General features: G+C 38.9%; 2 protein-coding genes across 6 annotated transcripts in view; both read left to right on the top strand.

The window, feature by feature from the left end:
* The window catches only part of LOC143035331 (uncharacterized), a 34,586-nt gene that overhangs the window by 4,517 nt on the left and 15,623 nt on the right, over positions 1-14,446 (top strand). The window lies entirely within an intron of this gene.
* On the top strand, positions 7-5,470 carry LOC143035332 (uncharacterized). Its single transcript, XM_076202281.1, has 2 exons — positions 7-1,312; positions 5,076-5,470. The coding sequence occupies exons 1-2, from the start codon at positions 1,114-1,116 to the stop codon at positions 5,291-5,293; spliced, it is 417 nt and encodes a 138-aa protein (XP_076058396.1). The 5' UTR covers positions 7-1,113; the 3' UTR covers positions 5,294-5,470.

The raw sequence follows: 14,446 nt of genomic DNA, 5'->3' as shown, positions 1-14,446 counted from the left end.
AAGTATTACATTAAAATTAGTAAGACATTAGCTCCGTACTTAATATTAGTACTGGTAGTTGTTAATTTTTTAGATACTATACTGGTTTGTTATTTCTTTTTATAATGAGTAATGTTTCACTAAACATTATAAATTTTTGTTTATTATGCCTATATTGTATAATAACATACATGAGAATTAATTACTGAAACCTTGAACAACATAATAGTACTGATATTAGGTATTTTCATGAGCGTCTTAATTAATTGTTAGCTTAAACATTATTTCTTTTTTTTTCTTTCATATGCTAATTTACCCCCCTTTTTTATGGGAATGACTGCTACTTTATCTTTAATATACAATGATTACCAGAAAATGAGACCAAGAACACAGTGATATGTGTGTAAATAGTTACTTTAACCTCTTCAATACGAGTCAAGTCCTTGCAGGCGGCATCAACTGCCTGATGTACAATGATTTGATGATGCACCACAATACTCACAATATAAAATATAAAGTTACAGCTGTATTACTCATTCTTTTTCATTCTGAATATTAATAACTATAGAAAATATGATCAAGCCAGTTCACAGAATATGGGGGGGTCACTCAACTACAATTATAAAATAAATATAATCAAGATGCCAATGCCGGCATCCTCATATACCCACTCGTGCCTCATGATACCTATGTAGGCATCATCATATGGAAGGCGTTAAGCCTATTCAGATTGTTTAAACTTTGGACAGTGACTAAAATTTTTTTTTGATGTCTCTGTGTGTCTGGCATGGAGCACCTCATGTGAAGTAATACAGCTTGGCAGCAGTCTACAGTTGAGCAGCCCTATTCAAGATCTGCTGTGCTCACTCCACATGGGGATGTGGCTAGAAGGAATGCTCTAAACATTACCTGACTAGGGATCCATCCCCAGCAAAGTCACTCATAAAGCAGCATGAATAACAATTCTAATAATAGTGGTAATGATAATAATAATGACAACAACAACAAGGAGGGAGCAATTGCCTTTCCCAAACCAAACTTCCTCCGTTGCACTCCCACCCCACCCTACAACACTTCCCAATGGGTGAAGCAAAGAGCAACATCCCCACACCCCCAACTTGAGAACAATCGACAATGGTAATGATAGAGCAGTTCCCCACACTCTCCATAAGGGATCATGATCACCACCATCAGCATTATCAACAGCTCCAAGTATCACAGTCAATAACTACAACCCAGATTCCACTAAGATATATTGCATTCTCAAACCTACTCATCCCCACCAGCTTGACCTATACCAAGACAAAGTGGACCCTGCATCATCCTCAAACTGGTAAGTACTGTATACAGTTATGAAAAGGAAATGCCCTGTCCCAGAGGCTTGGCATAGCCATACTGGCCCATATACAATATCTACACTTGTTGCAGGCTTGCAGCATCTGACAGTGACTAAAATGGTCAATTACTTGTTTATTTTTATACTCTGTCTAATGCCTCTTTGAATAAGATAGATGCAGATATGTGGAGGGATGAATAACATACTTGCACCTGTTTTTATATACTAAATATTTAATATATGAAGAAATTTGGACGAGATAAACAAAAAATCATAAAAAACAAGTTTTTATATATATATATATATATATATATATATTTTTTTTTTTTCTCTATAACCAGCACTTAATGTACACCCTTTCTTGCTCCGTTTTGGTACATATTTGTTTATTCCCTCATTGTAAATTTCTTTTAGTATGTTCCATTTCTCTTCCATCTTTGTTTCTTCATATAAGAAGTTTTCCCAATTTGCATTTTGAAAGAATTTTGAGTTTCTTAATATCCATTTTGGTGTACATTATTCTTCCTCTATGTTTCTCATTTCTTTTCAAGTCAATTTGTTCTTTTAGTTCGAACTCTATTAGTAAGCAGTCACTCTTCCCAATTGTTTTGTATTCTATTCTGTCCACAATTTCAGGGTCTGATGTAAGTATTAAATCTAGTCTTGATGGTTCCTCATTGTTTCAATATCTGGTATTTTCCCTTACCCATTGAGTCATTGTGTATCCAATGGTCACATCCAGTAGTATGTTTCCCCAGAGGTCTTCTCCACCTTTCACTGTCATTTCTTCCCAACATATTTCTTTTGAATTAAAGTCACCCATAATTACTACATTTCCTCCTTTCAGTAAATCAGTTCATTCTTTGTGTCTTCCAACATTTGGGGATGATCACTCTCTGTCCAAGACTGTGTTTTAGGGGGTACATACATTATTTACAACTTTTCTACTTTTCGTGTCACTGTTTTCAACTACAATCATGATTAATTCCATATTTTTTCCTTCTGTAACCTCAGTCAAATTTAAGCCTTTGTAAGTAAAAAAAAAAAAAAAAAAAATGACTCCACCCTGTTTCTCCTTTCTATTTTTCATCCAGTGGTTGTATAGACCTTGTCCCATAGTGTTTGGTGGTAGAGGACTTTTTAATTTCGATCCACAGCTCCCATTACATCTGGTTTTTCTAATGCCAGATAGTCATTTAATTTGTTTAGTCTTGAAATCATGCCATCTATGTTAGTATATGTTATTTTTAATTTTTTCCTTTCTCGTCCTTTTCTGTCTATTACTTTTTTTTTCTTTTTTTTTTAACCATTTTCTCAGCCTCAGGTCCAGCACTCTCCAAAAAACTCATTCTTTTCAGTCTCCATTTTTTTTTAATTTGCTTCACTTCTAAGTGCCCTTTTATCTTTTTCCTCATTGCTCATTTCTTTTTTTTTATCCATACATTTTTGTAATTTCTGATATTTGCTAGCTTTGTTGTTATCAATAGTACTGCTATCATTTGAGATCTGAGTTTGATTATTAGTGGCTTATATTATTTTTCTTCAGAGTATTTTCCCATTCCATGCACTTCCTCAATTTCTTTGTCCATATCCTGTCCCTCTTGTATCTCCAGAATTGCTTTAGCAATTTCTTTCTCATCTTTTTCTCTTTGATATATAGGGACATTATGTTTTTCTTTAATACCATTAACTGCTATGGATTTTTTTATCCACTGTGTCTCTGACCCAATTTTCTTTTTCCTTGATTAGTTTGATTACCATTTCTTTGGCATTTTCTTTCACTTGTACTATTTCCTTGAAAGTTATCTTTTGATTTTCTTGTTCCACTTTCCATTGTTTTTTTATTTCTTGGAGAATAGTCTCCTTAATCATTTCTCCTACCTTCTCGGTCACCGCTTGCATTTGTTCTTTCACTTCTTTTTTCGAGGCCTCATTTATGTTTTTATTTTCATTTTTCATTCTTCATTCTTTCATTCTCATTTCTGATCATATTTAATTCTTTCAGATAATGAAGCTCCTCGTTGGTCTCGTCATTAGCTCTTTTAAGTTGAGTTATTTCTTTGTGCATTGCATTGTACGTACTTTTCAATTCTATTAGTTTTTCCAACCAATCAGTAATATCCCCATTTCTTAAAATATTTTTGTACTTAGGTTCTCTATCCAACTCAACACCTCTACTTAAAAATCCACCTTCTCTTGCAAACCCTGAAAAAGCATAATTATCCAACTTCTGATATGATTTTGGGGTTTCATTCATACAGGATCTTTTAGGTATTACCCCCAGCGGCGATTCCACTTTGCTCATGTCTAGACATCTCTTTGCTGGTTCATTTTTCCTTCTTTCACTTTTGTCTTCCTCCATTTTATGTGTTTAGCACTAATTTGTATAATAATTCCATTTCGGTCACTCAATTTGCATAACTCCCTTCACTTACATAAATACAACTAGTATTATTCCAAAATATCTTAGTGATGAGATTAAATGTTTAAGAAGTATGATGGACGTTATGAGGATGGATAGAGTGAGAAATGTAGAAGTGAAGCATTGGAGTATGTAAAGAAGGCTGACAGATAGGGTTGCCCCAGATCTCTCTTGCATAAGATTCATGGCTCCCAAGTAATCAGCAATAGCCACCAGATTGGCCCATAATTCTAGGTGTGGCTGGGTGGGGCAGTAAATTGAGGTCTTTGATGTCTTCTGTGTGATGGCTTTATCTGGGCAGTATGTTTATGTGTTCAGGCCTATTTTGTGTTTACATTGCTTCTCGTAGGTACCTGAATGTTGTATTAGAGTGGTTTGTGCATCTTTTGGTAGGGATTTTTCTGTAGGGCTAATGTTTGAAGGGATTTGATGTAGAAGGTAGTTTGGTGGTCAGTCTTGAAGTGTTTGTTTACCTGAGTATGAATGTGTTTTTGTATGTGTTGTGTGGTGCAGGTTCTTGTAGATGTTTGAGTAGTATATATTTTTTCATTTGGTTGGACTTGAGTGATGCAAAGAGATGGCTAAGTAGGGCTTAGGACTCTTGCATAGGGATAATAGAATGAAAGCCCCACCTTAGAAATCATTAGTAACATTGCTCACCCCAGACAACCATGAATAACAAAAATATCCAACAGTGAAACTAAAAGGCCAAACTCTTCCATTGGAAAGAAACCCGAAGATGTTTTACCCTTATATTTCATTTAGCCTGCATGCTAAAAATTTGACAGTGAAAATCAACAAGAAAATAAACATAATAAACTCTCAAGCATGGGCTCTGAACAATAGAAACAAACTCAAATTACAGTCAAGAAATAATTTATGAGAACTATACTTAAACACACCTCCATGGCTTGGTTACCAGTAGTCAGCAGAACATAGGTACTTTACAAAACATACAAAATAAATTATTGAAAATAATAAAAGGATGTACTAAAACCACCTAAATTGAACACCTGCTCTCTGAAATCAATATTTTTCCTAGAAGACATCACATGGAAATGATAGGCTTACAGTTCTATCCTAGAGCCCTCAACACCACTCACCCACCTCATTACATCCCATGAATACAACCAGCAGAATGTATTGGAAAAAAAAGATAAACATGTACAGTACTACAGCATACCAACCTGTTCCACACAAAAACATTCACACCCTGATCAGAAAATAAGTTCTTAAAGACAGACCATCAAACTGACTGCTCCACTGACCTTCCCCCCCTGCTTCCTTGTATACAGTTCACAGCAGGTTCCAATCCTTTTATACCCTTTGCTGGCACAGTGGTAACAGATGCGGGAAGACCATATGTGTGGCAGCAAGACTCCGCTCCACCTCACACCTCTAGGAAAACCCAGAAGTGGCTGACTGACAACTTCTATGACTTCACCAGTCCCAACATCTGGCCCTCAACTCTCCTGATTGCAACCCCATGGACTGTGTATTGGGCACAGTTGAAAAAGACACCAACTGTACCGCCTGCAACACCAAGGACAAACTGATTGCCAGGATCAAACTGGTGTTCAGGCGTCTCTCGAGCGACACCGTGAAGGCTGCATGCTGTAGGTTCAGGTCCTGCCTGGAGGCTGTGGTGGAGGCTCAGGGTAGCTTCCTTGAGTGAGCTGTATTTGGCAAAAGATTCTCTAAGAGATGCACTTTGAATTTTTAGAATACATAAATTTTTGGCCAAGATATGACATTTTTCTTTCCTTTCTGAAAAAGTGTCAAATTTATCCCAAACACCCTGTATATACATATATACATATATATATATATATATATATATACAGTCAAACCTCACTTAACAAGCACCTCACATAATGAGTGATTCACATAACGAGCAAATTGATTTTTTTTTACTCAATGAGTAATGTTTCATGATTTGTATGCCCGACATGAAGGCTCCTTTCTACCTAACTAGCCATGAGTCATGAGGACCATCTCCTTGTGACTTGTGGCTAGAGTGTTTCTGTCTGCAGCAGATTTTTTAATTGTGATGAGATGGGTATTTTCTGGAGAAGGCATTGTCTGGCCACAAGCCAGTGAAAGACCATCTCATGCTGCTGTTCTGTGCCAATGGAAGCAACAATTTGAAAGTGAAACCACTGCTCATTTACTATTCAGAAAATCCACAAGCCTTCAAGAAGTGAGTCCAGAAGAGCAGGCTAAGTGTGATGCGGAGGTCAACAACGAAGCTTAGGAACATGACATTTTTACTGATTGGATCAATGAAGTGTTTGGTCCTTCTGTGAAAAAATATTTGCTTGAGATGAATCTGCCACTTCATGTCTTGCTTGTTATGGACAACACTCCTGCCCATCCTCCAGGTCTAGAAGATGACCTCCTTGATGAATTTCAATTTATCAAGATCCAGTTCCTGCCTCCCAACACCACTCCTTTACTCCAGCCCATGGACCAGCAGGTCATCTCAAACTTTAAGAGGGAACCCATCTCACTCTCAGAGAGTTTTAGAAAGATCTCTTCCACATCATTGCCTGCCTCAAGATGATCAACAAGACATGGGAGAGGTTCACCAAGAGAACCTGTGTTTCAGCTTGGAAGAAGCTTTGGCTGGATGGCATTGTCGAGCGCAACTTTGAAGGGTGTAAATCAGTGCTTGTGGAGTCTGTAGTCAATGAGATTTTGTCTTTAGCCAAGACTATGGGGCTGGAGGTGGATAGCAGTGACATTGACGAGCTTGTGGAAGAGCATAGACTGGAGCTGACCACCAAAGAGCTTATGGAGTTGCATTCTGTTTCATAGCAATAAGTTGTGGTAGAGATTTTGTCAAGGGGGGAGGTAACAGCCTCAGCAAAGCGACAACCTCCCAGTGCAATAAGGTAGATGCTTAAAGAATGGGAAACTTTCATAATATTCATCATACATTGAGAAGTATCACCCTAATATGGCAGTTACTATGTGCACTACAAATTTATTTCATAATAATGCTGTGTCACATTTCACCAAATTTTGAAGCATAGACAAAAATGTCTCTAGACCATTCAAGTGAAAACGGATTCTAAAGAAAATGTCAGTTGTGGCAATGTTTCTAAAAGATTTAAAGCAAGTGAGTCAGTCAAGACTATTATAGCAGTGAGTGAAGAGGAATCTCCCTTGGTGGAAGATTCTCCTCCTTCACCTCAATAATCCTTTGCCCTGTCTTTGTCTTCCTTGCACCAGGAGCTACTTTTTTTTTTTTTTTTTTTTTGTGAATTGCAAAAGTATTTATATTTATTTTTATTCTATTTTACTAATTATTATTTCCCAGGTTAATTTACTGTACATTAAAATATTTTTATTTTATGTATTAATAATTTGAAAATAATTTTAGATCTTATTACAATTTTTTTTGTATTTTTTCTTAAGCATGGGATGCATTATCATATTTTACATTGATTCCTATGGGAAAAATTGTTTCGCTTAATGAGTATTTCACATTATGAGTTAGATTTGGGAACAAATTATGCTCATTAAGTGAGGTTCCACTGTATATATAATATATATTTTATAGGTTTGCGGGGCTGTTGCTTGGCCTGATCTCAACCTTGCAGTTCACATATGAAACAGGAGGTGGTGTCCATGTGATACCACCATGAGTAGTGGTGGTGCCCAGAGGAGATCAGGGAGGGAGGGCACTCCTCAACCTCAGGTAGCACCAGGGGGAGGGTGGTGTGCCCCCAAGAAGCTGAGGATTGCCTCGAAAGGGGAGACTGTGAGGTGCTACGCTATACTCCTGCTGCAGTGAGTGGTGGGCTTAGACCTAGGTAAAAAAATTGCATTGGCTCTGCACTCAAGCAGGTAGTGGTGGAGGGGCTGTTGCACCATGGTCCCACATAATTTGCAATGTTCATGATTGTCTCTACCCTTGCATAAAACTTGCCATCCACAAAGATATCCAAGGTGGATCCTTTGGACAATAGATTTCATCCTTCTACCAGGAGGCAGGTGGACTGCCTTGTACCTAGTGACAGTGCTGATTCTGAAGTATAAAGATTGCTGCTGTGGTTGGCCTTGGCCATCAGTCTGGCCTTCTTGATGGTGATGCCCTTAATCTGTGTGATTGCAGGTGCCAGGAGCAGTGTTATCCTGCTGAACCTTGTCACTGCCTTTGCAACAACATCTGCATTAGTGTTCCGTGGAATACCAATATGACTGGGGATCCAGTGAAACTTTGCAGACCTCTCATGCTGGTGCAAGGGGTTCACTGAGTGCTGGATTAATGTTGTTAAGTAGACATCATCTGTTGTCTTTCCTGACTGGGTGATGTCAGTAGCACTCCTTAAGTCTGTGGATTATGACTGCCTCCTGCACCAGCAGAGAGGGCATGAACCAGGGCCTTGGGGATGGCAGCAACCTCTGTCTGTAGAGTGAAGCTTCTGTCACTCACTCTCCATAGTGTGGTCACCCCATCTGCAGTTGTAAAAGTTGCATCACACCCTCATGTGAGGTCATCCATAGAGCTGTTTGTGTAGCACAATGAGCTCGCTTGGGGAGAGAGGGTGATGGACCTTATGGCCTCAAGAATCATAGGTCGCAGCTGTGCTGGGTTGCAGTCAGCCTTCCTTCCATTGAGGTGGAAAAGTTGGAAGCTTGCACAGAAGATTGTCATGGGGGAAGGTGGGTATAGTATGGATGATGTCTGTCTACAGCACATCACTGAACCCGTTCAAAGGTGAGGATCACACTCACCACTTGAACCATCCAGGAGTGGCTGATGGGGTCACCCTTGACATCAAGGGCACTCAGGAGGGAGGCCTTTACTTCACTCTCCCTTGGGCAGTCAGGAGTCAGACAGGAAGAAAGTTTCTCCACCTGCAGGCAAAGGGAGGTTACTCCTGCCTCCTGTCTAAGATTCATCACACTGGTCCATGGAGGGGCTGCAGTGATTGTGCAGAGAGCCTAGTTTTGGAGGACCTAGAGCTTGTCCCAAGAGCTGAGATGGAAGGAGATGAGAGCCACAGTGGCATAGTTCACCACTGAATGTACCACTTGAACATAGTACATCTGGAGGACCTTGTGCCCAACACCCAGCTGGGGTCTTGTCATGGCTCTGAGGAGATTTAATCTCATCCTTATGGCTCCATAGAAGTATCTGACCTCCAGAGCGAAGGAGAGCCTTGTGTTGATCCAGATGCCCAAATATTGAGAGGTGGGCACACGGGGAGGATGTCGCCTTGAAGAATAAGATGGAGGCATTTATTCCACATCCTCAGACTCATTGCTGTAGTCTTGGCCATCAAGATCTTCAGTCCAAGCTGTTGGCATTCCTGAGAGGCAGTGGAGTGCCTGCTGAGTACTACAAAGGAAACAGCCACTCCCAGTGACCACCAGCATGAGTTCATCCATATAGCAGAGGAGGCACAGATCACACTCTCTACATGAGCTATCTAGGAGTGGCCAATGGGATTACCCTTGACATCCAGGGCACTCAGGAAAGTGAAGGGAGGTAACTCCTGCCTCCTGTCTAAGATTCACCACACTGGTCCATGGAGGGGCTGCAGTAATTGTGTGGAGAACCTAGTTTTGGAGGACCTTGAGCTTGTCCCATGAGCCGAGATGGAGGGAGATGAGAACTACAGCAGTATAGTCCACCACTGAATGTACCACTTGAATATAGTATATCCAGACAACCTTGTGCTTGGCACCCAGCCAGGGTATTTTCATGACTCTGAGGAGATTTAATCTCATCTTTGTGGCTCCACAGAGGTACCTGACCTCCAGACTGAAGGAGAGCCTGGTGTTGATCAAGATGCCCAGGTATTGAAAGATGGGCACACAGGAGAGGATGTTGCCTTGAAGAGTAAGATGGGGGCATTGATTCTGCATCCTTAGACTCACTGCTCTAGTCTTGGCCATCAAGATCTTCAGCCCAAGCTGTGGGCATTCCTGAGAGAGGTAATGGAGTGCCTGCTGAGCCCTACAAAGGAGACAGCTGCCCCCAGTGACCACCAGCACAAGAACATCTGCATAGCAGAGGAGGCAAGCATCTTCCCTTAGATCAATGAGAGCCAGGTTCCCTACGTGGTCCCATATTCCATCCTGTGGTATGAGGATAGGTGTCCCTGGAAGTGTATTCTCACCACCTTGTCCACAAGGTAGTCTGCAACCCAGGATAGGAGTACCTTGGACCCCCTTGATGGTCAAAGATGCAAGAATGGCAGAAGCACTCACTAACTTGAATGCTTTTTCCAAATCCAGAAACACCACAATGGGAGGCTGACTATTGACCAGGGCAAGAAGGGTTACCACAGTCAGTTGCTGCCACCTCTTTTATAAAAACATACATATTGTGATGGAAGGCATTGTACTGCCTTTTTATCTACTGTCAACAAGAATAGCATGGGAAACATGAATGACAACCTGAGAGTTTACAATTCTTTTTCTAAACAAAAATATAATTGTTGATAATACTATTTAAGATAAAAGAATGAATGTTAGATGTTTATTTGTTGATTGTATAAGATCACATAACCTTCCTGCTCTAATATATTTACATTTTTAGATAATGTTACTGACACTAATTACTGTAGTTACCCATTTAAAGGCCAGAATGCACAATAGAGGACATTTTTCAAAATTCCAATCTACCATTTCCACAAAATATTTTTGCTATCAAACCTGAATTTAGGCAACAAAAATGCTATTTTTCAGTTCTGAATAAATCGTCCTTACTGTGAAAACAGCTTTGGCTAACATTGGGAATCTTCGGAAATGTGATCAGTAGCCAAACACTGCTGTTCATATGCCATTGTTAAAAATTGAATCAAGTGAATAGCTGAGAAAATTTAATAAATGATGGTCTATTGTGTGGCTGCTGAATGTAAAAACAGTTAAGGAATGTACCAACAAAACCATCGCTGTCAATAATTTGGATTTCCACATCTATAAGACTAAGGTTCCAATACTTGTTCATCTGCCCCCATCCTATTTCTAATGTTTTGGGAACCTCTCTTGTAACATATGGAATCCTAACATTGATCAATACAACAGTTTTCATGCAGAAGGTCCCCTTATAAAATACAAATTCTCTTCTATGACTACAGGATATTCAATAATGTATATTACAGAGACTGGATTTTTTTCAGCTAAATGGTCATGGGTTTATACTGGTTACATCATTTAATAGTCTAATTTGAACCATTTATGGCATGATAAATGTCATTCTGATCATTTTCATATCTCAGTATTATAATTTTTTTTTTTTTTTTCCTTTGTACAAAACTGCATGCCAATTTCAGCTACATACATTTATGTGAGTTATGCCAATTTTGGATATAAGGGGGGTACATGAAAATAAGTGTCATTTTCTTAGGTATTGCTGGGGTAGCAAAAATCTACCCAAACTTTTTTGTCATCTCTGATGGTCTAGTTTATGGTTCTGAAGAGTAACTTAAAGGACATTACGTGCACACAAGAACCCCCCCACCATAGTCAGTAGACAATAGGCCTAGGCAGTCTATGTAATGCACATTTTGTGGGTCTGCATGGATTATGAATATTCTTAAAATGTGCAGCACCAATATAATGAATTCATAATTGGATGCACAGATAATGAATTCATTTGACATGCACTTAATATGAAGATTTGTGAAAAGGTTAGGTTCATAATGTGTGTATGTCTAATGGATTCATTACCTGTGCACCCAGTTATGAATTCATTATTGGTGCTGCACATTTTAGTGATTATTCATAATCTGTACGAATTCACAAATATGCATGATAGCCTACACATATGCCTAGTCCTAGGCCCTATGATAGACCATGGGACTGAGTATAATTGTCCCAACACTTCCAAATTATGGCTTGTGCTGTTGGCCTATGGCTACATGACATGAGACTGAGACTGTCATGACTTACACCAAACCTAGGTCTATGGCTATTCCGCAGACCCCACCTCATCCCCTGGCTGGGCCAGGGGTGTGGGCAAGTAAAGTCATGGTTAGGCCTATGGCCACAGCACCACTTCATTGATTAGGTTAACACTAAGAATAAGATAATGATCTAGTTTTACCTTAGGCTATTACTGAATCCTGGATTAATATGGCTGATAGACATTTCCTTCTGGAAATTGAGATAGAAGGATATCATTTTTTTTCACAAGGACAGGGTTGCAGGATTGGGGGAGGAGTAGCACTTTCTGTTAAAGATATAATAAACTGTATTATCAACAATTCAATTAAGGAAGAGGATAGTATGGAATCTATGTGGGTGGAGATCATAGGCAAGAATAAGAAATTTATTATTGGCATCCTATATAGACCTAACCTCAGCATTGAACAGACTGATCCCCTGATTCATGAAATTTGCAGGGCATCCTAGTACAAAAACGTGATCACGGGAGATTTTAATCATAGAAATATTAATTGGGAAATTTTAGTAGATCAGGAAGCAAAATTTTTCTTAGATGTGGTGCAGGATAACTTCCTAAAACAAATGATTACCAATCCTACAGGGGGAGAGAATACTCTGGATTTACTCTTAACTAATAATGAGCACCTAACAAGTACCGTAACATAATTTATTATTGGCATCCTATATAGACCTAACCTCAGCATTGAGCAGACTGATCCCCTGATTCATGAAATTTGCTGGGTGTCCCAGTACAAAAATGTGATCATGGGAGATTTTAATCATAGAAACATTAAATAGGATATTTTAGTAGAACAGGAAGCGAAATTTTTCGTAGATGTGGTGCTGGATAACTTTCTAAAACAAATGATTACCGATCTTACGAGGGTAGAGAATACTCTGGACTTACTCTTAACTAATAATGAGCACCTAACGAGTAACGTAACAGTGGAAGATAGTCAAGACTCTAGTGATCATCAAGAAATAAGATTTAATATTATTTGGGAAGAATTAAAAAGTACAAATAACATTCAAGTACCTGACTTCAGGAGAGCCAATTTTGACAAGATGAGAAACTATATGAGATATTTGATCACTTATGGGACTGACCCAGGGTGGGCTGTGATGGGATCAGATATATGGTCAGTCCAGACGTCATTAGCATGGTCAGGGGTTGGATCATGGACTTTGTGTAAGAATAAGAAAATGGGGAAACACACCTTAGGTCCAAATATAATGATGTGGCAAAACTGGGTAAAAAGAATATGCACACAGCAAAATGTAACTATGAAATTAAGGCTGCCAGACAAGTGAGATCCAACCCAAAGGGTTTCTTTCATCTCTTCAGAATGAAAAAAATTAGGAAAGGATAGGCCCAATTCAAAATGACTAAAATGTCATGATAGAATCTGAGGAAAAAATGAGTGAGGTGTTCAACAAATATTTTCTCATGGTGTTTATTAAGGAGGGGTTAGATATGATACCTGACTGTGATTTGATTTTCAGTGGGGATGAAAAAACTAGATTAATATCAGCATTAGTAAGGTATAAGTAGTCAAACAGATTGAAAGACTTAAAGCTACAAAATCCCCGGGTCCAGACGAAAAATTTCCGAGAGTGCTTAAAAAGTGTAAATTTGAAATCTGTGACCAGTTAACAGAAATATTTAATAAGTCGGTAGACACTGGTTTTATGCCTATTGCTTGGAGGCAGGGAAATGTTTCTGTTTTCAAAAAGGGAGATAAATCGTCTATATGCAACTACAGGCCAATCAGTTTGACATCAGTTATAGGTAAAATGCTTGAATCAGTAATAGTTAATAGACTTGGAGAACACATTGAGAGACAAAATTTGATTCATGACACACACCATGGTTTCTCCAAGGGTAAATCATGTGTGTGTGACTAATCTCCTATCCTTTTACACTATATAAGGCGTCAGATAACAATGATAGTTACAATGTTATTTACCTTGACTTTAGCAAAGCGTTTGACAAGGTGCCCTACCAGAGACTACTAAATAAAATCAAAGCTCATGGCATAGGAGTAAAGGTGTTAGAATGGATTAGAGCTTGGATCAGTGACAGAAAACAGTGGGATAAATGGTGTAAAATCCAGATGGGGGAGTGTTTCTAGTGGGGTCCCCCAGGGCTTGGTTTTTGTCCCTTATTGTTCATTATGTACATAAAGTGACTTAGACAATGGGATTAATAGTGATGGTAAGTTTGTGGATGACACTAAAATAGGATGCAAAATAAAGGTCAGGAGATGACGGTGAGATTCTGCAGGACAATCTTAACAAATTGTTCACATGGACGGTGAAATGGCAAATGAGCTTCAATATCTCAAAGTGCAGCATGTTAATTAACAACATAGGGCTACACAACCCTGGAAATAGATATAGCTTAGATAACATGTTTTTAAAGATTGCGAGAGAGACTTGGGATTTCTAGTGAATTCTGACCTTAAATCCAGGAAAGAGTGCATTAGCACCAGGAATAAAGCAAACAGAGCATTAGGTTTCATTGCTAGGATGATTATGAATAGAAGTGCAGAGGTAATTATCAAGCTCTATCTAGCATTAGTTAGACCCATCCTTGACTATGCCGTGCAGTTTTGGTCTCCATCCTATAGAATGGACATTAATTCACGAGAATCAGTATAGGAGAATGACCAAAATTATGCATGGGCTCAGAAATTTTCCATATGAAGAGATGCTTGGGCACTGTAACTCTGAGGAAAGATACAGAGTGCAGGGTGATCTAACAGAGGTGTTTAAATGGATCAAAAACTTTAACAAGGGTGACA

The sequence above is a fragment of the Oratosquilla oratoria genome, chromosome 18, assembly GCF_046742065.1.
Source record: "Oratosquilla oratoria isolate Oo_2021 chromosome 18, ASM4674206v1, whole genome shotgun sequence".
In the NCBI taxonomy this organism is placed as follows: domain Eukaryota; kingdom Metazoa; phylum Arthropoda; class Malacostraca; order Stomatopoda; family Squillidae; genus Oratosquilla; species Oratosquilla oratoria.
The sequence above is the reverse complement of the archived record's forward strand: the minus strand, read 5'-3'. Positions and strand labels throughout refer to the sequence as shown.

Coding starts and splice junctions, on each gene's coding strand:
- LOC143035332 (XM_076202281.1), top strand. CDS start 1,114: ATGGTAATGATAGAGCAGTTCCCCACACTCTCCATAAGGGATCATGAT. Junction 1,313..5,075: donor CCTGCATCATCCTCAAACTG/GTAAGTACTGTA, acceptor TTGCTGGCACAG/TGGTAACAGATGCGGGAAGA.